Below are 24577 nucleotides of genomic sequence, written 5' to 3'. Positions count from 1 at the left end.
CGAATGCGTTTCAAATTCTACAGCGCTTCTTCCGGAGCTTATCACGAGGAGCAGCGTCTATCTCGCTGGCGGAACCACAACCAAAATGCTCGCAGAGCAGTGATAAAACACTCGATGGATAGTGCTATCTTGTAGTACCCTAGTTGGCTTCTATCAATGAGGCAATTCTATTTCTGAAAAATCGCCAGGTATCAACAAACGGGAAGCTTCAATTGATCTTGGTTTCGCCAGTCAAAATCAAGTCACGAGGAAGGGCAAGTCCTTTGTCAGTGCTGGCCGAAGAAGGGTCATCAGCGTTGAAGATGTGCTTGCCAGGGTAAAGTAAGTTCCTGGTCAAGAAATAGTCGAGTGTGTTCATCTCCAGTTTCACATTCGGACTGGGTACCTTCAAGTTCCGAAGGTGCTCAGGAATAGCGGTGCTGCCACCAAAGATCTTTTCCCACCAGCCTACGTCTTCCGCAGATTTTTTGATCGTCCATTCCTTGTCGCTTGTCCAGTCGAATCTGAGCAAATTAGGGTGTTCCGCGGTCTTTTTATCTTTCCACGAGCCTTTTGCGGTCCAGACAAACTCACGATTTGTGGTGCCACTTGAAATCATAACTGGACGGTGAACACCACTCTCTCTCCATTCCCAGTTTACTCGCTGCCTGTCGCTGGTGTAATTTATCTTGTGGGACTTCGAATTGAGGCCGCTGTCAAAAGAGATTGTCGTCTCCGGCTCAGAGGGACTGAATTTAATACCGTCCACGTGATGAGTCTTGTGAGAAGGATAAAGGCCACCCGAGTCATATTCGAGGTCATACTTCTCGATGTCAACATCGCTGGCGATTAATTTTCCGCTGAATTTCAATCCACCTGCAGATCCGTCATTATAGGTCAGTCCTGAATCACTTCAACGGATCTCAACCGTGACTTGCCGTTGCTAGACGCGATAGCCTTGAAATCATTGAAGTATTTGCTTAAACCAGGCTGTGGTGGTATTGTTAGCAGCCTCTCCTTCAAAATATAAATGTGGGTGGTTGTACCATTAAATATTGTTTCGTCAGTAAATCATTATCCAGGATGAGGCTGCAAGTACGTCCGCGGGGGATGGGAATCAAACCCCTGTCATAAAATGTACCTCTGAAATTCCCCTTGGAGCTTTGGTCTTTGTTTGTTCCTTCCTTGACAGAGATCCACATACACAAGGCCGATTCGTCGTCTTTGGTCTTGCCTTTCAACGTGTTGAAGCAGAACGAGCGAGGCTGGAGAGAATGGGATCCTAACTGGGGATCGTATTGATTGGAAACACTGGCGACAAAATATTTGAGTTCAGCATTTTCCTGGAAGTATTGTTTGAGAGCATCCAGCATGAATGTCTTGCCTTTGACTGCCTTTCTGGACTCGTCGGTGGTGCCGATTAAGTCGACTGATGCCTTCTAAAAAGGTAAGGCAAACACCCTGCGATATGTCTTTCTCGTCTGGGTTGATGGGAACTGTCTCGTTTGCCGGTGCGGCTTTCGCGCCTTTCCCTGCGAACCCGCCTTTGCTCTGACTGGAGTCCACGGTACCAGTCACATTGCTAAGCGTGGTCTTGAAACTGAGCACCATTCCGGAGGGTAATGTTGTAGTTCTGATATGGCCTATAACATCATAGCGTGCTTTTTGGATGTCGAATTTCAGTGTGATGTTTCCGTGGCCGTCCTCGAACTGAATGAGAGGATGGTCCAGAGTCATGAAAACGTCAAGTTCGACATCCTCATCTGTTATGGGGTCGGAATAGGATGTCTTCAATGGCCCAAAATTCAGAATTGATTCCACCTCTTAGGAGCGCGCCCAGAGGAGTTGATTGATTTTCTCTTCCGAGTAAGACACCAGAACGTCGAACCCTTCGGTTGTCTTGATGCCCTTCATCTCGTTCCCAAGCGTGAGGAAATTAAGTTGCTTTGCCATTTTGCGACGTAAGTCTGAGGCTGTTCAGGCGAAAAGAACTCAAAGATGATTGTGAAATTCAAAGATCGTTTTGTTGGAAGACCTGACCAGGTTATATGATAAATGGCCCCATCACAGTCCCCGTAGCTTGGCCGCGGAGTTTGAATTGGAATTTTCTGTATTGGTATGTGGGAAATCGCATGTCTGGCTGAACTTGTTAAGAAATAACTATTCAGCTGAGCTGAGTTGCCTGATAGCAATCATCGTTCATTCGGTGATGATTTACATACCCACACGATTCCACTCCGTGTTTATAGCGCCATGATTGGGCCAGTACGCGTGACAATGCAGCCTATCCGAGTCCAAGCAGCACAGCCCGGAATGTCTTTGGCGGCCCGACCAACCAATACCACACAGAGTACGAACAATAACATCAGAATGCGCATGGTGGGGGTTACTTTTATTTTTTTTTTTTCTTTTGTGAATTAAAGCAACGCTTCAGCTCGCTTAAGTTGCTGTCAGTCTAGAAAGAGAAGAAATCCTGAAGTGCCGGTATCTTGGACTTGGAGGCCTCACTCGACCGGAAAAGGGGTTGTCTGCTGTTCAGAGAAGTGGTCCCTTTACCAGATTCCATCCACCATGGCTTCTGTTTTGCTAAATAACAACTATGCTTCTCATAGCAACGACAAGGCCACCATTATTCTGAGGACGGAGAAATACACCATCCCAAAAAAGTTCAAATTCTCCACAGACACCTGCCTGATCTACGCAGAGACAATCGAACTTACCTCCGACATCACTGCCCAGGGCAAGAGCATCGGTCTCTTTTGCCATAGGCTCAAACTCTCAAGTCATGTCACCATTGATGTCCCGGGCGATAAAGGTGCGGCAGGCGACAATCATGTTGATAAGGATAGGAGACGGCGAAGATGCTGGAAATGCTTGAATCTGCGTCCAGTCCCTTCCAAGAGAAAATGCTTTCCATAACCTGGAAATCAAGGCGTATGGAGGAGACGGTGGCAATGGTGGCGACAGCACTTCATCCCAAGATGATTCAAAAGAAACCAGAACCGGTGGAGCTGGCGGGAACGGTGGAAATGCAGGTAGGCATGCATGTTCGGGTTCTCTCACGGATAGGCATAATGACCTGGTCTAGGCGACATAGAATTGTTGTTCGGAACAGCAGATATGGACGCTGCTCGTGCTCTGGTGAAAGTCCAGAAGCGACCGTGGCCGGAGCCGGCTTTGTGTCTGACAGGGCCAGTGCTGTCATACAGTCTCCCTGGTTATCTCCCAGAAGAGCAAAAACAGCTCCTTGAGCTTCTCAAGAGCCTTAGTGGTGTGATTCAATCCCTGGCCCGCCAGCTCAAGATCCTGTCGAAAGCAGGCGACACCAAGGAGATTCAAGCCGTTGCTTCTTCCCTCATGCAGGAAGCGTATACCAATCTCGCGCTGAAGAGTAAGGCACCGACGAATATCACTATTGAAACAGTCAAATTCCTTCAAGTGGTACTAGACTCGATTCGTTCTCTGAACCAAAGGACGCCAAACCTTGATGCAACTGAAATCCTTACAGATGCCAAACAAGCCATCGTAATCGTCGTTCCTCAAGAGGATTCTGAAATGGTCTCTCTCACGGGACATCTTGAGAATCGGCTTCGTCAAAGTATTTCAGACATGGAGGGTTCTGCTTGCGAAAGGGCCAAGTTGAACTATAGAGGCGAGTATCTGAATCAACCAGTTTAGATTGCTCTCCAGCTGACAATATTAGGTGCCGGGGGCTTTGGTGGCATCGGATCCAAAAACAGTGCCAGCGGCAAAGATGGACTGAAAATTGGCAGCAACCGTGCTAAAGACTTGCATTTTGAAGGAACAAAGAGAGACGTTGATGTCTTGCAAGCCCATATTTTCCCTGAGCATTGTCAGATGCTTTTGAATAAGGCAGACGATTTGTTCTTCAGCAGTAATACCGAGAACTAGAAGTGCGCAGATACTCTCCATAACACTTTACTCGACCGTCTCCAAGTGCTAGATGGCTTCCAGGGCGGAGATTCATCTGGTTCGTTCAATGCTCTGGAAAACCTGGAAACTGAGCTTAATGTAACAAATAATCCCGGCGTGCAATTGAGATCAGTCTGTGAGCAGGCCAATAGCCGACGCAATCGGCTGCTTTTGGGCTAGGATATGTTTGGACACGTCGATAGTTGGGTACCTCGTCTGTCCTTTAGTTTCTATGCTCAGTCTGTTGAACAGCGATTCGGGGTGCTCGAATCGGTAGAGGATCTCACAGCAGCATATGAAGAAGCTTTTCAGAAAGAAACCGACACTCGTACCATGATCGACCAAGGCATTAGCAAGATGGCGGATGCCCAGAAAGAAGCCCAGGACAAGATCGACCTTCTTACTTCCCCTAACGGTCCGCTGGTCAATGGCGTCCATAAGATCTCCTTTCTGACCGAGGATATGGAGGCTAAGCGGCAGGTACTCGTGAAGAAGTTGAAAAACATTCAGTTTACTCGAAAGGATTTTGACTGGTCAATTACTCTTGACGCTGGGTCTTTGCTTCTCTCGACCAGTTTGAGTCTGAAATATTTTCTCGATGAGACGAAAAAAGGCTACGAGATATATCAAAAAGCGACGGATGACTCAACGGCCAAGAACCTTAAAGGTGATGCAGTGAGGGAAGAGTACATAATCGACAACTTCTCAGTGTTCCGAAACGGTTATTCACTGGAAAAAGCCCTCAAGACTAGGAGAAAACAATCAGATCGAGATTGATGACCCTGGGGCCTTGAAGATTATAGCTACCAAGGACGATATTAAGAAGATTCTGCGCGAGTTCAAGAATGCGATTGTGGAGGAAAGTAGAAAGGCTATAGAAAGCGCATTGGATGATTTTATTACTGTTACTCTAGATCGCAAGCCACTGATGGTGAAAATTGCCCATTCCGGAAACGAAACCTTGGAAAGCACCGAGGGACAGGGACTTGAGTTCTCGCATGACACCGTCAATATTCAATTCGAATACAATACAGCCAATGTCCACACGCCAGATGACTTTAGCACCAGTGTCGTGTTCGGTATGCAAGGACTTGAGAATGATTGGAGTGGTGGTGACACTCCACCGATTGCATCGACGTTTGCTGCGACAGGACCCTTTCCCTTTACTCGGTGGCGTTTCACTATTCGCGAGTCAGAGAACGTCGGCTTAGATATGGGATCAGTTACGGCTGCAAATGTTGAATTTCGGGGAGCCAATCGGCCTTTCTCGGTGGATTACCAAAAGGCGTAAATGAAGGGCTGCGGGTGATATTGAAATGTGTACCTATTGACGCTAATAGTGTGATTCACATGAAATTGGAATCGTCAGATTGGCACGATATCAACCCGCCACTATCATTATCTGATATCAGAACTCCAGAATGTTAAATACAAAGCGCATCATGGCACTCTCCTGCGGCAAAGGATCGATAATCTTCTCGACATATTCTGGCCAGTCCTCAATCCACTGCAACAGGGGAATATAAGAGCGTATTCCCAATACGAAGGATACCATCCAGCCGTTTCCCAGTCCACGAGAGCGGCTATTTTATACTCTTCTTCATTTGTAGAATTCACAACATTCCTGACAAGAATATTCTCTCTCCAGAGATCTCCATGTGCAAACATAGGTGGATTATTGCCAAGCGCCGATGGGAGATGTCGAGCCAGATAGTCATCCTCTTAACACCATCGCTAGTAACCAGCAGGGTAAGAAGTAAATTACTAAAAATCCAAAGGAGGACCAGATTCGCGCACAAGCTCTTCTACGAATCGTCCATGCTCTTCTCGTCTCCTTCATTGGGGGCAACGAACGGCCCCTAATACACGGAGGTTGAGCAGCATTTTTGACTATAGTGTCTACTGACATACCATGCTGTGGCCCTATGAATGTATAGTAATTTAGCAGAAGAGCCTAGTATAGTCCCAGCCAGTACTAACCACTAGGATAAGGTTTATATATATAACTAAAGGATCTCTTATGAATATTATTTACATTTATTACTGCTGTTAACTGACTTTTTAATGTCTGTTTGATATTTCTGGAAATAGATGGTGAACCATGGGCTTATATCTAAATTAAAAATTGACAATCATTTTGTATAAGAGAATATATATTAGGGTTAACGATCCATGCTTTGATGAGCGTGTTGGCGATTTTTCCTCTTGGCAGCCGGTTGCTGGGGACGTATGGAGCGGCGTGGATGTATCCATGTTTATATGGTGGAAGAGGAGTTTTGCAATGACGAAGCACGGCGCCTTATCCCGTCTACAACAGCTTTGAGACCAAGAGGGGTCTTCAACGGGATCTTCTCTATGACACCTGAAAATATGCCACTCGTTAGGTCTAGCTCTTCTGTTAACGATATCTACTTGGCAGCAGCAGTATGAGTTACTCAAGCAGCTGGTGCAGCCAAGATCCTGGTTAAGATATTTTATGGAGTGGTGGTTGATGATATGTTCAAGGAACAATTGGATCCAACGAGGGTTCAAAGGAGAGAAATCGAAGTTCTGAAGCGAGAATCATTGATTGGGTATAATAATATATACCAAACAGTTGGAAATAACATGGGGGGTAGACAGCACTGGTTGTTATGACCTATCATAGAACAATACAAGGTCAGCTTTATGACCCAAACACCACGTAGCTGCTGACAACAATATAATTATAGAAACCCACAAGGTATATAAATCAAACAGACATCAATGGGTATTGATTAGTCTGATGAACGATGAAATTGTATCTTTTCATCGTATTGGTATGTATAACACACTCACCGATGACAGCATTTACAGCTTTGACTTTACTACCTCGACGCCTCATAAAATCACCTGGTCGCATCTCAAATCAGATGGAAGATAGACAATGGGACTGACGTCCTATTATGCCATGACCAAGGGAAATTACAAGCCACTGTTCTCATTACCGAATATATCGAATTGTCTATTGGACTATGTGTGGTCGCTCGCAACGTCAAAGTTTGGTGGCGCATGCTCCATGACGCCGATGCACAAGTACAAGCCCGGCTGTCTAACTTTACATGTTAGAAGATTGTATGCCTCGGCTATTACAATCAGATGGGCTCCAGCACATGCCAGCTCTTTACAGTTTAAACATTTGGATTTTGAAAATAGCCATGGCCATAATATAATCTGTCGAGCTGCAGGGGCTTCTCAGGATCGGTGAAAAAATGGTTCAGCCTCAATGATTTCATCCATGACCATAATACTGTCGAGAATAAATATCATCCGTATATATACTAACCAGGCAGACCCTAGTGGTATCAGCGCATCGAAACTATTGCAGTTTCGGCAGCGGTTGGGCCTGAATGATAGACCCGACCAGTCATGACATCGTTTGAAGCCGCCAACCTCAGTCCTGCGGCAAGTACCCAAGCACGCCAGCGCCGAACGACGATTGTTATGTGTGTTATCGCCTTATTATTCACGATACTACGTGTAATTTCTCGCAAAAAGCAATCTTTCAAGCTGGCAAAGGATGACTGGGCACTGTTTATTTCTTTGGTGAGGCGACAGATATACTACGGTGAATTCTGACCCTGACAGCTTTCCAGGGCTTTGTATATACCCTCAGTGGGTTGAACTTTGGGCGTATGGAACTAATCCTCATATGTATAGGACAAGGCTAAAAAAACGCAGTCGTTCATAATGGGATGGGTTTGCATCAGGCTGCATTGCCTGCCCAGAATTTAATCGTGATACACAAGGTAAAGGCATACGCCCAGACACAGGCACAATAAACTGATAAATGATCAGATATTGCTAGCATTTGAGTGCATCTATACCTCCTCGGTAGCGATGATCAAGATATCGGTTCTTCTCATGTACCATCGTATCCTCAGGTCCGAAAGGAGCTTTCGAATCGCTGCGCTCATTCTCGGTCTGATCACCATTGGATGGTGGATCTCGATTGTCTGCGTTTGCATATTTCAATGCAATCCTATCGCAAAAGCCTGGAATATCGTGCTTCCTGGAACATGCATCAATCTACGAGGCTCGTTTATTGGGAATGGCGTTCCCAATATCGCAACTGATGTTGCTATCTTATCCTTACCAGCTCCGCAGGTGTGGAAGCTTCATACGAGTGTACTGAACCGCCTTGGAGTCATAGCTATTTTTGGCTTGGGAAGTTTGTAAGTTTGAGATATCCATGGCAATACTTGCTCATCTTTGCACTTGCCGATTTACGCTTTAGTGTCCTCGCCGCCAGTATCTACCGATTCAGTACTCTGTTTGCTTTTGACATCATGGATCTTACCTGTAAGTCTCTGTCTCAATGACATGATTGCCAGAAATTACTGACCTGTATAGGGACACTTGCAACCCCCTGTACATGGTGTGTCGTCGAATGCGCAATGGGCGTGACATGTGCCTGCCTTCCAACCCTCCGCCCACTGTTCAAACTAGTATCGGCATGGTTCGGATGCAAAGTTGGCGCCAAAGACAGCCCCTTCAGCAACATTTTCGGACAAATGAGACAGGCCGAACACCCTGTCTGGCTCGGTAGTGATAATGGCTCGCCATCTTGTAATGGTGCAGTGAAGGACTCGCAATCTACGGCGGGCATGGACAGTATGGTTTCTGATGAGATGTTCTTGCGGAGGGAAATGAGTGTGCGCGGTGAGAGGATAAGGTTGGTGTAAACTTTCAGATATTTAGATTGTGAGCTTTGTATAGAGGGTAAAGGATAAAAATTGCTAATTTATTTTTAAATCCTGGGAGGTGCCGGCACATGGTCATGAAAGAAAAAATGTATTCCCCGGGTCTATAGTAAGGTACTGGATAAGGTTTCTCAGCATTGTGGCTGTATTTAATATCGAGGGTTGATGATCTCTGTTATTGAATAAACCTCAAGATTAGCTGCTAAGATGAGGACCCGCGATTGAAACAGTAGACCATGTTCTGGTTTCAGAATAGGTCTGCTCTTGACTTCGTTTCGTCAACACTCTGCATTTGGAATACGATGGGCTGGCAACAGCGCGTAAAAAGGTAAACAGAGGAATTATCGATATTAGCTTTGTTTGGATTTTGCCCTGCGTTGATATTGCAACCTTAAATAGAATGAACTTCAGATCTGCAGGGAATGTAATGCTGCCCCATCCCAAAACGTATACATGATTCGTCAGCCATCCAAATGGCATATAGCAGTTTTGCGGTCCTGCATCTTTGAAATGACCCAGATACACGTGCCATATACTCAAACTTAATAGGCCATTCACAGTAGTATATACTTAGTAGTCTTCCACTACTTCAACCCTGTCCTTGTCTATGAATAGCATGTCAGTCGAGACTGTATAAGGTGATCAAGATGCATACAAAAAGCAACGTGGTCCTTGATGTGAGCAGCGGCATCATATGGATATTGATAATACCATGCTGCATTCTCGATTACTTCCCCTGCAGCCATTAATATTTATCTCCCTCGACATATAATTCACGAACCATTTAAATTAAGATGCCAGTATGAAGCATGGCCCTTCCAGGAACAAAATGTTGACCGGTCTGAGTGCTGGAGGATCGAAGGATCTTTGATTGCTGATATGGGAAACTGTATTTATTAATCATTTTTATCAGCACGAACCGGAAAAAGTACATACATAAATATTGTCTTCCACCGTCTCCCAAACTTCTGTTTCTGCGATGATCAGATCGCCTATCTTGGCCAGAGCACGAGGCATGATGCGGAGGGATGATAACGAAGATGAAAGTTAGTTGCAATTAAGATTATATGTAATTTCCTGTAATTATGAAGTCAGAAAAAAAAAAATTAGGACAGTTGAAATGAGATGATTTATTAATCGAGTCATATGCAGCCGTTCTGATGCAATACGAGATCCGAGATAGGCGCTGACTAGGAAAGGGTCAATGCTATTTAATCTCCGCCGAAGCCACTCAAACCCTCCGATTCAGGGAGATGCAAGAATGTGGTGATGATGTTTATTATGATGAATTTATAGGGTATTCCATGTGTCTTGATGCTTTCGGCGGGAATGTGTCAACATATTTTGTGTGTATGTTATGGCGTGCTCTGAATATTGCAGTATTTTAAATGCTTCATGTTGAATGAGGACAGGAATTCAAAAAATTTGTTTATGTGAATGAGTCAACCGCGCCCTAGGCATCATGACAGTAACAGAAACCACCTCTTTAGCCTCATCAGCCAACAAAGAAATCACAGACGATGTATTCGACAGCTCCGTTTTCGACCCGGTGTTGGCGAAAAAGTTGACTCTGGTCAACACGGCCATTGACCAAATCGGCATGACTCCATTCCAATGGAAGCTCTTCTTTCTCAACGGGTTTGGATATGCCGTTGATTCGGTAAGACACGCAGACATGTTGCCTGTTTGGCGCTGACAATGCAGCTTTTGATCATCTGCCAATCTATCGCCCAGCCAGCTGTTGCGACTGAGTATGGTGCCCCGAACAAGAAGCTGGCCGGAATTGCCCTTGCATCCCAGATTGGCCTGCTGGTGGGCGCTGCCGTTTGGGGTCTGTCTGCTGATATCATCGGGCGTCGATTTGCCTTTCATTCCTCCTTGCTGCTGGCGGCGGTGTTTGCCATTATCGCAGGTGGAATGCCGGGATATATTTCGTTTGCAACTTTGTAGGTTCTCACTACATGTTTTACAGGCCTTTACTGATAATCCAGGGTGGCCTTGTACTCGGCAGCCGTCGGGGGGAATTATATCCTCGATTCAACGACTCTGCTGGAATTTCTTCCAGCACGCAAGTCGTGGCTGGTAACTTTCATGTCCATCTGGTGGGCTGTTGGGTACACCATTGCCGGATTGCTGGCATGGGCATTCATGAGCAACTTCAGCTGTGCCTCAACTGCGACACCGGCTACGTGTGCGCATCACGAGAACATGGGATGGCGATACCTGCATTTCACCATTGGCGGGCTAGTGCTTGTTCTCAGTCTGCTGCGGGTGTTTGTGATCCGCATGGTGCAGACGCCGAAATGGCTGATATCGCAGAATCGTGACGAAGAAGTCATTACCTTTTTGACCGGGTTGGCAGGGAAGTATAATCGTCAATTCAGTCTGACCTTGAACGATCTCCTCAATGAAGGCGACGTCATTCATACAGATCAGTCGGCCTGGTCGTCTGTCCGACTGTTAGAGCATTTCAGCGGACTGTTTCAAACGAGAAAGCTCGGCTGGTCGTATATCATCATCATCCTTAACTGGTTCGTGATTGGTATCGTCAGCCCTCTTTACCACGTCTTTCTTCCGTATTATCTCAAATCCCAGGGCGTCAAGGTCAAGAGCAGCTCGAACTATATCATCTGGAGAAACTACGCGATCAACCAGGCCGTGGGACTAGTCGGTCCCATCATTGCTGGTCTTTTAGTCGAAACCAAGATCTTTGGTCGTCGAGGTACCATGGCCCTTGGTGCGTTGCTCACCATGGTGCTGCAGTTTGGATACACGCAGATCAAAACTCCAGCGCAGAATGTGGGTGTTTCTGCTGCCATTTCTGCTGCGACGTATGTTCCACCCATCCCTTTGTCCGAGTATAGCTAACTGAGGCAGGAATATCTACTACGGAACAATGTACGCATATACCCCTGAAATCCTGCCATCTGCACACCGCGCCACGGGATATGCAATCTGCGTGATGTTTAACCGGCTCGGGGGTATTCTGGGTGTGATTATTGGAAGCTATTCGAATGTCGAGACGACAACGCCACTGTTCGTGTGTGCTGCTTTGTTTGCTTTGTTGATTATCCTCAGCCTTCTTCTTCCTTTTGAGAGTCGTGGGAAGAGAACGCAGTAGCTGTGTTGTTTACATGGCCCTGTATGTAGGTTGAACCAGGATATATAGACACCAGACCAGTGATCGTAACATCGCAATCACCTGAAAGCTGACTGGACCCTTGCATGAAGTGATTTAATCATACGGCGGCTTGCTATTATTATATCTGCAGCGATAATGGCGTGATTCTTTCACTGGTATAAAGTTCAGGAACGTCTCATGTCACCTCGTATTCTGTAGCTTAGACTATATAATCTTTCGATAGAATAACTTCCCCTCATTTCCCGCTGATAAGTATAGACATTTATATCAATACTTCCTTGTAATCACGACATAGCTACAGTACCCAGGCCGCGAACCTGTATTATCAGGGGGAATCAAGATGAGCCTCGTGTTTATATAAAACTGACACCCCAATGCCTCCACATTCACATGCAACGTGCTTATAGGCCTTCATAAAATGGGAACACAGAAACCAGCTCTCCGGGCATCCTGCGACAATTGCCACCGCGCAAAGGTAAAATGCGTCCCTGTCTCAACGGCTGGATGTCACCGATGTCTGACACTGAATGCGAAATGCATTCACAGTCCACCTGGTCGGTCTGGGAGGACTCCGTCGGGGAGGAAGAATAGTGCTTCGTCTGCTTATCCAGCACTGAATACCGAGGAGTATGGCGATGCTGCACTTTCGTTAGATGGTGCAGTCGATTCAACACTGTCAGGATGGCTGTCGATGCCTCCTACGCCGTCCTTGGAGGAGTCGGTGTATACACAGCTACCCATTGCACCGGAAACACCATCTTTATCGACGATCTTGATGGACCCTTTCAGCGAGACAGGCAATACTAGCACCCATCCATGCGGCTGCTGCACCTCCATCCTACGCGCATTGGAAACCGTACAGCAAACCGATGTCAACTCTCTCAGTCTCGACGTTGCATTGGCTCGGAATAAAGACGCTCTAGTGCATATCTGCACGTCTATCAAATGCACACTTCCGCACGATAGCACGACCCGACTGCTCATCTTGATCCTCCTCCGCAAGACTCTCCAGCTATACAAACACCTCTACCAGAACCGGCTGAAAGGACGACCAGCCGTATCTTCACCGGGTTATTCCGTGTCAGGAAGCGACTATGACTACTTTAATGTCCCTAGCTACACACAGCCAGAGAGTTCTGGCACGGCGCCTCAGATAGCCCGACTCACACTTGGGACGTACCAACTCGACGATGCTGATGAACGGTCATTAACCAAGCAGATTCTCCTACTCGATGTCGTCAAGGTTCCACGGTTACTGGAAAGATTGGATCAGAGGGCATGTGGGCTTGATGAGGCGGATGGGTTGGATTTGTATAATATGATGCGGAGTTCCCTTATTGCGGATTTCCGGGGTGCTATGGCTGATCTTCAGAGTTGAACCTGTCTATCTGTTCGAGTTATATATTGTTTATGCTGCTAAACCTTCCCCCATGTAAACCCAGCTTTAACAACCCGAGTAACATTCATAAATCCCCCACAAGCGAGCAGCACCACACCGGTGAATATCAACGTTCCTGTGAAATCCACCTTATCCTGCTTACTCTGGCTTGCTAGAATTGCCCCAGCAATCGGCGACCCGATCAATACCCCCACCGACGCAACGGTAAGCGCCATCCCAACGCGAACTCCGATCTGGCTCAGGTTTGGGCTCAACCCGACCAGCACCGCGGGAGGGAGTGCCATCAGTCCGCCCGAAAAGAAGGAGTATAGAAAGGAGGCTGCGATCAGGTTGGGGAGGCGCTGTACGGATGACCAGGCTAGGACGGTTATTCCGGAGATGTATGCGCAGGGCACGATGACGTTTAAGTTTCCAACTCTGCAATGGTTAGTTTATGCTGAAGTCAGTTGGGGGTAACATACTTGTCTGCGATGGCGTTCGGGACCATTCGCCCGATCATCCCTCCCGCGTTCATGATACTCAGAATGTAAAAGGAAAGGTCAGAGTCAACACCGATTCCGAGCGCATAGCTCTCCGCATAAAAGAACGGAATGAAAAACGCTGTAAATGCCAGTGCCAATCCAACAACGAAAGTCGCATATGCCGGCTCCTTGAAAGCATCAACATCCACCAACGGACCAGACCGACGAGGCGGCAGTCGCGGTCGGAGCAGGGAAACGCCAATCCCCAACGTAGCGAGCATGACAAATCCCATGGTCCGTACAGCCCAGGGGAATCCCACCGTGACGATGAGTCGGCGGATGAGGATGGGATAGACGATACCGCCGACGCTGCTTCCACTGGCTGCGATGCCGGTGGCCAGACTTCTCCGGGTAGAAAAGTACGTGCCGACCAGCGATATGGCAGGGGTGAAGAGACAGCCGGATCCCAGACCGACGCAGAGCCCCTGCGCGAGGAAGATCTGGTAGTATGTTGTGCTTAACGAGGTCATCATCATACCGAACACCTCGAGGATGATTCCTAGTGCGACCACGGGGTAGAAGTATCCGGCGTCAAAGGCGCGACCACAGAGAACCCCGACGAAGAGCAGCAGGAAGCCCTGGATGGAACCGATCCATGAGATAGCGGATGGAGAGGCGGTGGTGAGTAGCGTTGTGGAGTAGTATGTTTGGAAGATGCCAAAGGAGTTGGCAAGGCCCCTGATGGTCAGATTTGATGTTGTGTATCTGATGGTTTACTTACCAGGTATTCAGGACCAGCATGAAACTGCCCACGACTTGCAACCATGCTTTGAGACCACCATTTGGAGGAGGAGGAGGCGTTACTACCTTGACTTCGGCTTTGGGTGAGTCGGTCATTGTGTAGATTGAAGATGCTTGGATGACCAGGAGAATCCCACAATATTGTTCCAAAATATACTCGGGATAAAGGAAACTCTAAATCCACCGGGTCCAGAACAGGAAAGGGGAAAGGCAAAATAACGCCATCCAACGACAATTGTGCGTTGTCAACTTTATCTCGATGGTGAAGAGATCAAAGCGGGATCGTCCCGTTATTCCTCCATTTGGTTCGACTGAACAGGGATATAACATTATACAAAATATAGACCTCGTATTCATAGATAACTGTCTGCAGGCGAGCGACTATTCACAAACCAACAATCGAAATGGAATTTTCTCTCTACCTGGCAGTAGCAGTACTTGCTGTTATTTTCCTTGCCTTCTATCTGTCCCCTCGACGCGCAAAGGTGCCTGTGTATAGCACGCATTCTGGCTGGCTGGGAACCTGGAAGGACTCGTTGGACTATCTCCAAGACAGTGCGGGCGTTCTCAGAGCGGGTTATCAAAAGGTATTCTCATATTCCTACATCCTCTCCTTTGCTAATAGATCAGTTTTCTCAACATGGCCAATTCTTTCAACTGCGCACTCCCATCCGCTGGGTCGTAGTCGTGCCACCAAAATTCGTCGACGAAATACGCACAGCACCACCGACACATCTCAGCGCGAAAGAATCAGCCAACGATGTGAGCATCCAGGAACAAAGACAACTCGATAGATAGGATGTGCTGACAATCTAGGTGCTGTAAACGAGATACACAGTCTCTCCCATCGTAGAGACGCACAAATTCCATTTCCATATTGTCAAAACGCATCTCACGCCCAATCTGGAACACAAGATCGATGACCTTCGCGAGGAAATCAGTCTGTCTTTCAGTGATGAAATTGGGAATCCAGCTGGTGAGAACGTAAAATTACCAGATGAGAGTCATTCTAATATCCATAGATTGGACACCAGTTGTCATGTCCACGGCAGCCCATCGCATTGCGACACGAACGGCGAATCGACTCTTGGTCGGAGCTCCATTGTGCCAGAATGAAGAGTATCTCAACATGTCAATCAAATATACCGTCGATGTATTTGGAGGCGCCGATAAACTTCGTGGATGGCCTAAATTCTTACGCTCAACGGTGACGCAGTTCGTGACCAATGTCAAGGAACGACAGGCAATTGCGCGCAAGCATCTAATTCCGTATATCCAAGCTCGGCTTCAGGAAGAGACACCTGAGAAGCCTTATTCAGATTCCCTTCAATGGGTCATGGATGCAGCACCGCATGCAGGCGAGAAAGATCCGGAAAGACTCATGTTTCGACTGTTGCATCTGAACGTGGCTGCGGTGCACACCACCAGCGTCACCTTTCTAAACGCCATGTTTGACCTGGCTATGCATACTGATATTCATGCCGAGCTGCGTGGCGAGATTGAAAGCGCAGTGCAGGAACATGGCTGGACCGGACGAGCGCTGAGTCAAATGCGGAAGTTGGATAGCTTCATGACTGAAAGCCAGAGATTGGCTCCGATTGCCAGTTGTAAGTTCCCTTCTACACTCCATAATCCATGACTCTAACAGCTGCAGCCCAAATGACCCGAGCAGTCATCCAAGACTTCACCTTCTCCGACGGCACTACCGTCCCCAAAGGCTCCTACGTCCTGGCCCCAATGTATGCCATGTATCTCGACGATGATATCTATCCAAATGCATCCACATTTGACGCCTTTCGCTTCTCCAAGTTGCGCGAACAGCCAGGCCACGAAAATCGACACCAGTTTGTGAGTACTTCGCCGACACACATTAACTTTGGCCACGGTAAGGATGCATGCCCGGGGCGTTTCTTTGCGGCACAGGAAATTAAATTGCTACTCGCTCACACACTCATCCACTATGATTTGCGCTTGGAGGATATGGAGAAAGTGCCGGAGCCATCGTGGTATGACCGTTCTAGACGGCCGAATCAGACGGCCAAGGTGTTGTTTCGGAGGAGGGAATAGATTAGCTAGATATTTGTTACCTACTGTTACTCAATCTACTATATCTGCTGCGTTCATAATTATTGAGTGATCCATGATACTAGTAGACGATTTACTGTAGAGTCCAAGCACAATGCGCATACATCTGGTGGACGGCCTAGACCTTCGAGATGCGCCGGATCGGGTTAAGATAGAGTTAAAGTTGTGGAACGAGATCACAGCCACCCTCCGGTGCAGCTGTCGGCGGTTTGCAATTTTATTCGCCGATATCATCATCAAGTGATAAAGGTGGCGAATACGCTCTGTTCATCTTGCGCGGGAAGGTCGCACCTCGCCCTCGTGGCACAAGCAGGGATGGACCCGATGGGATTGGAGGTCGGCACGTTTTGCTAGAATACGAGAATGCAATCATTTCATGATATGGCGCATAATAAAATCGATGCGAGTATGGGTTTCAGAAATGTCACGGTGATGTAATTTCTTGGCTACCTTATTGTTCATGAAGTATAAAACCAAACAAGCTCGTCAGCTGCTGTTGGGACCATCGATACCCATAAACACCCCAAACCATCATGACTGACCAGTCCGACACGCTGAACCTTATCCTCCTTGGCGACCAGACGGGCAATGTCTCCTCGCTGGCCAAGAGACTGCTGCTGGATGCCCCGCAGAACGTTGCCCAGAGCGAGTTTGTCCGTGATGCGAGTGCCGCATTGAGAGCTCTCACAGATCGACTTCGCCCTTTCCATCGCGAGTCTCTTCCTCGCTTCGACACGGTTCACGCACTGGCTGCTATATATCACGAGAGCAATGGTAACTGCCATCCTGCCATTGCTAGCACTCTGCTCGCCATTGTTCAATTGTTACAGCTATTTCGATACTTGGAAGGCAAGCCTCGCCGGCCAGATACCAACCAGGATACTGCCGTCGTGGGCTTCTGTACTGGATCCCTAGTTGCTGCCGCATACGCTGCCTGTGTCTCTCTGGATGACCTCAAGGCACTGGCGGTGCCCACTGTCTGCATCGCGTTCCAGATGGGTCTTCAGGCCTCCACCGCCAGCAACATGCTCTATGAGCAGGGCAGCACCCTAGAGAGCTGGTCGACGGCCATCTCGAAAATCACAGAGGACGAGGTCCTCTCCGCCCTCAGTGTGTACGACGCAGGGGGTATGCTCTCCCTCCGCCATCGCTGCTTTGTGAGCGCTGTCAGCCTAAACAGTGTCACAGTCAGTGGCTCACCACCTGCATTGCAACGTTTCACGGACGGCCTGAAAACATCTCAGCCAGAACTAAAACTCCGGCCACTTCCCATCTTCTCTGCATACCATGCCTCCCATATCCACGCTGTGCTGGACTTCCCCAGCTTTCTTGCCCGTGCCGGCGTGGACCCTGAACTACTTGCCAGCTTCCCGACGAGCAAGACTCTACTTTGTCCATTGACAGGGAAGCCGGTGGAATCTCCAAATGCTCTTGGCCTGTTCAGGAGTGTTGTCCATCACACATTGCAGGCTCCGCTGCGCTTGGACCTCGTGGTTGACCAGTGCGTGGCACAGATCAAAGCGAGTAACAAGACTTCCATCACGCTGGACGTGGTTGGACCTACTCCTGGTGCGGAAAGTGTTGCGGCTGCATTGAGATCTAGAACCCAGGCCCCTGTATCCGTCAGAGAGCTCGTGGCACTGGATACTAGAAAGGACCGGTCACCATCGGCGTATAGCAATGCCCCTCTCGCGATAGTGGGACTGTCGGGCCGATTCCCTGGTGCTGACAATGCTGAGGAGTTGTGGAGGGTCTTGGAGGCCGGACTCGATATGCACCGGGTGGTAGGTCCAATATCGAGGAGAAGCTATATAACCGCGATGCTGACATGACTAGATCCCTAAAGACCGATTTGATGCAGATCACCACGTTGATCCGAGTGGGAAAGCAAAAAATACCAGCTGGACACCGTATGGCTGCTTCATCGATCGACCGGGCGAGTTCGATCCCCGATTCTTCAACATGTCTCCCCGTGAAGCCCTGCAGACAGATCCCATGCAGCGTCTGGCTCTGGTCACCGCGTACGAAGCACTCGAGATGTCGGGATATGTTGCCAACAGGACCCGTTCGACAGCCCTCAATCGCATCGGCACTTTCTACGGCCAGACCAGCGACGATTACCGGGAAGTCAACGCATCCCAAGATATTGGGACATATTTTATCACTGGTGGCATTCGTGCCTTTGGACCGGTACGTTTCTCTATCCGCAGATAATCCACCACTAACACTCACAGGGACGAATCAACTACCACTTCAAATTCGAAGGGCCCAGTTTCAATGTCGACACGGCCTGCTCCTCCAGTCTGGCCGCCATCCAACTTGCCTGCACTTCGCTGTGGAGTGGCGACTGCGACACCGCTGTAGCCGGTGGTTTGAGCGTACTCACCTCCCCCGATCTCTTTTCAGGATTAAGTCGAGGCCAGTTTCTCTCGCAGACAGGACCATGCAAAACTTTTGACAATGCCGCCGATGGCTACTGTCGTGCCGATGGCGTAGGAAGCGTCGTGATCAAGCGGCTAAGCGATGCCGAGCTGGACAATGATAACATTCTTGCTGTGATTCTCGGGGCAGCGACAAATCACTCCGCGAATGCAGTGAGCATCACGCATCCGCATGCTGGAGCTCAATCGAATCTTTACAGACAGGTACTGCAGCAATCCGGCGTAGACGCGTTGGATGTAGGCTACGTCGAGATGCACGGAACCGGCACGCAGGCTGGAGACGGAACAGAGATGCGGTCTGTCGTTGACGTTTTTGCTCCAGAGCGTCGGGGTCGAAATGCCAATAACCCGCTGTATGTGGGAGCGATCAAGGTGAGTTATATATTACCATTTCAAATGCGATGCTAATTTTGAAATAGGCAAATATTGGCCATGGTGAAGCTGTATGTATATGGCCCTCGTTATGATGCAGTGTGCTAACCAGATAGTCATCCGGTGTTTCATCCCTAATCAAGTCCATCCTCATGTTTAAGAAAGGCTTCATCCCGCCTCACATCGGCATAAAAAATGAGATCAACAAGGGCTTCCCTGATCTTGAAGCAAGAAAGTGAGACACCTTCTATATCCAACTGGCCCATCTAACAACGACAGTGTCCGCATCGCGATGGCAAAAACACCACTCCCTCCGCCGAAAGGGCAGAAGCGAACGGTTTTGGTGAATAATTTTAGTGCTGCAGTGAGTCCAAGATGATATTTTCTAGAGACAGAGACTGACTGGGCAGGGTGGTAACACGGCTCTTCTTATCCAAGAACCTCCATCCGTGGATCGCAAGGAGATTGATCCTCGTCCGTCCCACGCAGTGACGGTTTCCGGACATACCGTCTCGGCGCTTGACAACAACATCCAGCGGCTGGTTGAACATCTGTCGAGCAACCCAGATATTCTTCCTGGCGATCTGTCATACTCTACGACTGCTCGACGCACCCACTATCGCTTCCGCGTGACGGTTGCTGAACCCTCAACGGAGCGTATTCGAGTTGCCCTAGAGACTAAGCGAGAACTCGGTGCGTCCAAGTCGCAGTCAACCGACAAAAATGATGTGATTTTTGTCTTTACCGGCCAGGGCGCAAGCTATCCAGCTCTCGCCCAGGAGCTGTACGCAACATCGACCCAGTTCCGTGCGGACATCTCCCTATTCGATGGGATCGCAAAACAGCAAGGATATACCTCATTCCTCCCTCTCGTCGATGGAAGTGTCTCGGATTTGACTCAGCTCTCCGCGATCCAGACACAGGTCGGTCTAGTCGCGATCCAGATCGCCCTGTCTCGTCTATGGAAGTCATGGGGTATCATACCGACCGCCGTCGTTGGCCATAGTCTCGGCGAGTATGCTGCTCTCCAAGTAAGCGGCGTACTGTCCATCAGCGATGCAATTTTCCTTGCTGGCCATAGAGCTCGTCTTTTGGAAGGTCGATGCCGGATGTATACTCACTCTATGCTGGCTGTATCGGAGGCTTTTGCGGTTCTTGAACCGGTGTTGTCCGGTTTCCCTAACATTGAGCTAGCGTGCGCAAACAGTCCTCGAGAGGCTGTCTTTGCAGGTAAGCGAGAAGCAATTGACGATCTGGAAAGAGAGCTATCTAGTGCGCATATTCGCTCCACAAAACTCCAAGTTCCTTTTGCCTTTCATTCCGCGCAAGTCGATCCCATCCTGGACGATCTGGAAGGGGCGGCCAAAGCGATCAACATGGGCCCTCCTCAGATCCCCATCATCAGCTCACTTGCCGGGAAGCCACTTGGCCTTGACGATCGAATTGACGCTTCTTACATTCGCAACCACTGTCGACAAACTGTCCAGTTTTCCACCGCTGTGCAGAAGGCATGAGACCAAGGCCTTGCGAATGAATCGACGACGTTCATCGAGATCGGACCTCATCCAATCTGTCTAGGTATGATCCGTGGAATTCTCGGCGATGGTCCCCTTAGACTGGCAACTCTGCGTCGAAAGGAGAATCCATGGAAGGTTATCGTGAGTAGTTTGGCTTTCTTGCATGATCAAGGATTCGCGATCAATTGGTCTGAATACCATCGTGACTTTAACCACACTCATCGCCTTCTTACTCTTCCTTCATACTGCTTCGATAACAAGAACTACTGGATGGAGTATCGCAATAACTGGACCCTTCGAAAGGGCGATGCCGTGTCTACAACCGGGCCGGTCAGCCAGGATCAAGAGCCAAAGAAACTGTCCAGCTCTGTTCATCGTGTTGTGGAGCAACATTACGATGAACCCGAGCCAATCGTGGTGTTCGAAACAGAGCTCTGGGATTCCCAGCTGCATTCTGCTGTCAGTGGGCATCGTGTGAATGGTGCCGCTCTTTGTCCGTCGGTAAGTTATATGGAAGTTTCTGATGGCACTTGCTGACTATGACTGTAGTCCATATATGCAGATATTGCCCTCACAACTGCCCACCACATCCAACAAGAAAATAAATCCGGCATCTCTTCCCCCGGTCCCAATGTTACCGACATGGAGGTGGTTCAGCCATTGATCATTAAGACTCCCATAGAAGAAGAAACCCGTGTCTTGCGACTTGTTGCGCACATCAACAGAGCATCGCAGACAGTGCGAGTCGAATACATCACTCTCACAGCAGACCGCAAGACAACGACTAAACATGCACATTGCGTGGTCGAGTACGGATCACCAGACAAATGGCTTGGGCGTTGGTCGCATCATCTGCATCTCGTCCAGGAGCACATCGACGGACTCGAAAAGAAGGCCACGCTGGGCGAAGTCAGTAAAATCACCAGTCGTCTGGCCTATCGACTATTCAGTAGTCTGGTAGACTACGCTCCCCAGTATCAGCGAATGGACCAAGTTCTTCTCGCCAGTGACCTTTTCGAGGCGTCCGCCACCGTCAACCTGGATGACCGAGGAGACGATGCCTCGTTCCACTGCAGCCCGTATTGGATTGATGCATTGGCCCATCTATCCGGGTTCGTGATGAACGGCAATGAGACCATCGACTACAATGAAGCGGTCTACATCTCTCACGGATGGGAAGGTATGCGATTTGCCAAGCCGCTTGTGTCTGGCGGACACTACACAACGTATGTCCGCATGCTCCCCAGTGACAAGACTATGGTGGGTGGCGATGTGTGGATCTTGCATGACGGCGAGATTGTCGGTCTGATCGAGAATCTCCGTTTCCAACGTGTTCCTCGCTCTGTTCTCGATATGTTACTCCCGCCGGTTGCCGTGAATCCTGTCAAACGAGGCCCTCAAAAGACTCGTCAACCAGCTTCGCCAAAGCCACAAATCAGCCCAAAGCCATCTACATCAGTCCAGAAGCCAAAGGACCCATTTTTGGATTTGATCGCGGTGGAGCTGGGGCTATCTCCATCTGAGCTGTCGCCTGGTGATCATCTCGGCGATCTGGGAGTCGACTCGCTCATGGCCTTGACCCTCGTAGCCCGACTCAAAGAGGAATTCAGCATTGACATCTCCCACAGTCAATTCCTCGAATGCACCACCCTTTCTCAGCTTCTGACTGTATTGAATCCCGATCACGGGCTATCAGATTCAGTCCCGAGTGATGCCGTCATTACAGATCATCCAATCGATCGTGTCATCCCATACGACGACGCATGGCCATCTTCAGGATCATCTATCAGCGAAGTCGTCACACCGGATAGTACCCCCGACGACACTGCGGATCTAGTGAGATCCATTATCATGCAGGAAACAGGTCTCGCCACGGAAGATCTAGAACCGAGCGCAGACTTGGTCTCGCTAGGAATCGACTCTCTGATGAGCTTGACTGTCCTGGGAAAGCTCCGAGAGGAAGGCGTTGAGCTGCCGATGGATTTCTTCCTCCAAAACCCAACCATGAACGAGGTGTTGGGCGCTCTGGTCGCTGACAACAAGCATCTGCAATTGGAGCCAGTCGCTAGAAAAGACTACCAAGCCAGACTGGTTCTCCTCCAAAGACGTTCGAATCAATCCAGCAATAAAACGTTATTCCTGTTTCCTGATGGTTCTGGATCGCCAGTCTCCTATGGTGCATTGGAAGAGCTTCATGCCGACTTTGACGTCTATGGTCTTGTATGCCCCTTCCTCAATAGCCCAAACCATTACACCACCGGAATCGAAGGTGTTGTATCAGAATATCTGGCGATACTCAAAAAGCACAGTCCCAGAGGGCCATACCATCTCGGCGGCTGGTCAGTGGGGGGTGTCCTTGCATACGAAGCATCAAAACAGCTGATTGAAGCCGGAGATGAAGTCCACACTCTCGTTCTCATCGACGCCCCTTGTCCCACTGTGCTTCCTCCCATGTCCTCGTCTCTCATCGACTTTCTCAATTCCATCGGGGTCTTCGATCGAAGCCATCCCAACAGTTCCGAATTGCCCGACGCAAAACGCCAACTTGTCCTCGACCATTTCAACGCGACTGTTAAAAATTTAGCACGGTATAAACCAACTCGTCTTGCATCACCACCTCTGCGACCTCTTACCACGTTCGTCATATGGGCCAAGGAAGGTGTATGCTATGCACCAGACGACCCTAGATTAAAAGCCAACCCTTCCCTAGCCACCGACGCCACTGCAACTTGGATTTTGAATGACCGGAGTGATCTCGGTCCTCGAGGGTGGGAAACGCTCTTGCCGTTGAAAGATATCGCGACAAAATCTGTTCCCGGGAATCATTTCACAATGATGCAAACTCCAAATGTAAGGCCTTCATCTGTGGTCCGTGTTCAAAACTAATACATCTCAGATTGGAGAGCTCTCGAGACAGTTGCGGACCATTCTTACTGCCTTGGCATAGTGTTCCGATTAGTGTTTGTTTCGTGTGTTGACATAGGTCAAATGGCAGTGTCGAGGTTGATATCTTACAGTACAATCTACGGTACTTGGTTTAGGACCTGAGGCCAAAAGCTGTCTGTTGTGGATTTAGTTTACTCTCGTGGATAGTATGTAGTTGTGTTGACCGAGATACCCGCAGACATATTTATTGGAGACCTCCGCAGGTCGTTTAAACGTCCGTTCCATCTTCATAAACAGTCGTAGAAAAGAAGCAACTTTTATTTTGACGCAGAAGAATTACAGAATGCAAATTCGCTCAATTCCTCCCAACGCGTTGAGTGCGCGATGTCTTGTGCTCGACACGTGACCCAGGCGCCAACCTCGTCTCGAGCCCCCTTCTGGCTTCTGGGACATCTCTCACGCCGTTGACGATATTCAACACGCCCGAGGCTGGCTGCACGGGTACCTGAGGAGCAAGGGCCGGTATGATGGTGTGATGATGTTCTCTCGGGGTTGCGCTGTCGGCTCTAGTATCCTTTTGCATAATGAAAGGGATTCACTCAACACTCCTCCGCCATTCAAATTCACGATATTTATGAACGGCACTGCATCTGACCTAGAAGATGTATTTGGTCTGTCCATCGAAGCGCAAACGAAATTTCTCCGCCGGCCAAGGCCAATGAATGGACAGAGCATCATATCTGAAGACGTTTTTGACGAGACATTCCCGTCATTGTCAGAGACTGGCTTGAGTCGTATATCTACCCCGACTGCTCATATTGTCGGCTCCAAGGATTATAT

At 48.7% G+C, this 24577-nt stretch overlaps 9 protein-coding genes across 9 annotated transcripts; 6 read left to right on the top strand and 3 right to left on the bottom strand.

Moving 5' to 3' along the window:
* Nucleotides 1-208: 208 nt before the first annotated feature.
* Nucleotides 209-1932, bottom strand: ASPWEDRAFT_27189 (uncharacterized protein; the record flags this gene model as incomplete). Its single annotated transcript, XM_040832965.1, has 4 exons — nt 209-855; nt 1121-1408; nt 1440-1767; nt 1855-1932. The coding sequence occupies 4 exons, from the start codon at nt 1930-1932 to the stop codon at nt 209-211; spliced, it is 1341 nt and encodes a 446-aa protein (XP_040691523.1).
* Nucleotides 1933-2550: 618 nt separating this feature from the next.
* ASPWEDRAFT_739112 (uncharacterized protein) lies at nt 2551-5203 on the top strand (the record flags this gene model as incomplete). Its single annotated transcript, XM_040839397.1, has 7 exons — nt 2551-2814; nt 2870-3014; nt 3068-3577; nt 3683-3832; nt 3938-4044; nt 4165-4587; nt 4622-5203. The coding sequence occupies 7 exons, from the start codon at nt 2551-2553 to the stop codon at nt 5201-5203; spliced, it is 2181 nt and encodes a 726-aa protein (XP_040691522.1).
* Nucleotides 5204-7118: 1915 nt separating this feature from the next.
* On the top strand, nt 7119-8795 carry ASPWEDRAFT_39579 (uncharacterized protein). Its single transcript, XM_040835125.1, has 6 exons — nt 7119-7476; nt 7527-7563; nt 7612-7679; nt 7729-8105; nt 8168-8232; nt 8284-8795. Exons 1-6 carry the CDS (start codon nt 7300-7302, stop codon nt 8613-8615), a joined length of 1056 nt encoding a protein of 351 aa, XP_040691521.1. The 5' UTR covers nt 7119-7299; the 3' UTR covers nt 8616-8795.
* Nucleotides 8796-9203: 408 nt separating this feature from the next.
* Nucleotides 9204-9650, bottom strand: ASPWEDRAFT_171305 (DUF427 domain-containing protein; the record flags this gene model as incomplete). Its single annotated transcript, XM_040830762.1, has 4 exons — nt 9204-9238; nt 9289-9369; nt 9415-9520; nt 9570-9650. The coding sequence occupies 4 exons, from the start codon at nt 9648-9650 to the stop codon at nt 9204-9206; spliced, it is 303 nt and encodes a 100-aa protein (XP_040691520.1).
* Nucleotides 9651-10095: 445 nt separating this feature from the next.
* Nucleotides 10096-11754, top strand: ASPWEDRAFT_171304 (uncharacterized protein; the record flags this gene model as incomplete). Its single annotated transcript, XM_040830761.1, has 4 exons — nt 10096-10293; nt 10338-10579; nt 10625-11464; nt 11511-11754. 4 exons carry the CDS (start codon nt 10096-10098, stop codon nt 11752-11754), a joined length of 1524 nt encoding a protein of 507 aa, XP_040691519.1.
* Nucleotides 11755-12193: 439 nt separating this feature from the next.
* Nucleotides 12194-13153, top strand: ASPWEDRAFT_171303 (Zn(II)2Cys6 transcription factor domain-containing protein; the record flags this gene model as incomplete). The annotated part of the gene is made up of 1 exon (XM_040830760.1): nt 12194-13153. One exon carries the CDS (start codon nt 12194-12196, stop codon nt 13151-13153), a length of 960 nt encoding a protein of 319 aa, XP_040691518.1.
* ASPWEDRAFT_739096 (uncharacterized protein) lies at nt 12858-14614 on the bottom strand. The gene is made up of 3 exons (XM_040839396.1): nt 14417-14614; nt 13636-14373; nt 12858-13591 (listed from the first exon to the last, which is right to left on the bottom strand). Exons 1-3 carry the CDS (start codon nt 14530-14532, stop codon nt 13192-13194), a joined length of 1254 nt encoding a protein of 417 aa, XP_040691517.1. The 5' UTR covers nt 14533-14614; the 3' UTR covers nt 12858-13191.
* A 226-nt stretch (nt 14615-14840) lies between these two features.
* ASPWEDRAFT_739091 (cytochrome P450) lies at nt 14841-16503 on the top strand (the record flags this gene model as incomplete). The annotated part of the gene is made up of 5 exons (XM_040839395.1): nt 14841-15023; nt 15067-15198; nt 15292-15412; nt 15459-16043; nt 16091-16503. 5 exons carry the CDS (start codon nt 14841-14843, stop codon nt 16501-16503), a joined length of 1434 nt encoding a protein of 477 aa, XP_040691516.1.
* Nucleotides 16504-17054: 551 nt separating this feature from the next.
* Nucleotides 17055-24011, top strand: ASPWEDRAFT_59198 (type I polyketide synthase; the record flags this gene model as incomplete). Its single annotated transcript, XM_040838435.1, has 10 exons — nt 17055-18305; nt 18358-18711; nt 18756-19334; nt 19382-19405; nt 19451-19569; nt 19614-19698; nt 19745-20804; nt 20850-21352; nt 21401-23701; nt 23748-24011. The coding sequence occupies 10 exons, from the start codon at nt 17055-17057 to the stop codon at nt 23796-23798; spliced, it is 6327 nt and encodes a 2108-aa protein (XP_040691515.1). The 3' UTR covers nt 23799-24011.
* Nucleotides 24012-24577: the final 566 nt, after the last annotated feature.

The sequence above is a fragment of the Aspergillus wentii genome, assembly GCF_001890725.1.
Source record: "Aspergillus wentii DTO 134E9 unplaced genomic scaffold ASPWEscaffold_3, whole genome shotgun sequence".
NCBI classification, from domain to species: domain Eukaryota; kingdom Fungi; phylum Ascomycota; class Eurotiomycetes; order Eurotiales; family Aspergillaceae; genus Aspergillus; species Aspergillus wentii.
This window is presented reverse-complemented; position numbering and strand designations above follow the sequence as displayed.

What these genes read in the sequence shown, in the direction of transcription:
- ASPWEDRAFT_39579 (XM_040835125.1), top strand. Translation starts at nt 7,300, where the DNA reads ATGACATCGTTTGAAGCCGCCAACCTCAGTCCTGCGGCAAGTACCCAA. An exon ending in CAGTGGGTTGAACTTTGGGC is followed by an intron (nt 7,564 to 7,611) that starts GTATGGAACTAA and finishes AAAAAAACGCAG; the next exon opens with TCGTTCATAATGGGATGGGT. An exon ending in ATTTAATCGTGATACACAAG is followed by an intron (nt 7,680 to 7,728) that starts GTAAAGGCATAC and finishes ATAAATGATCAG; the next exon opens with ATATTGCTAGCATTTGAGTG.
- ASPWEDRAFT_739096 (XM_040839396.1), bottom strand. Translation starts at nt 14,532, where the DNA reads ATGACCGACTCACCCAAAGCCGAAGTCAAGGTAGTAACGCCTCCTCCT. An exon ending in ATGCTGGTCCTGAATACCTG is followed by an intron (nt 14,374 to 14,416) that starts GTAAGTAAACCA and finishes TCTGACCATCAG; the next exon opens with GGGCCTTGCCAACTCCTTTG. An exon ending in CCGAACGCCATCGCAGACAA is followed by an intron (nt 13,592 to 13,635) that starts GTATGTTACCCC and finishes TAACCATTGCAG; the next exon opens with AGTTGGAAACTTAAACGTCA.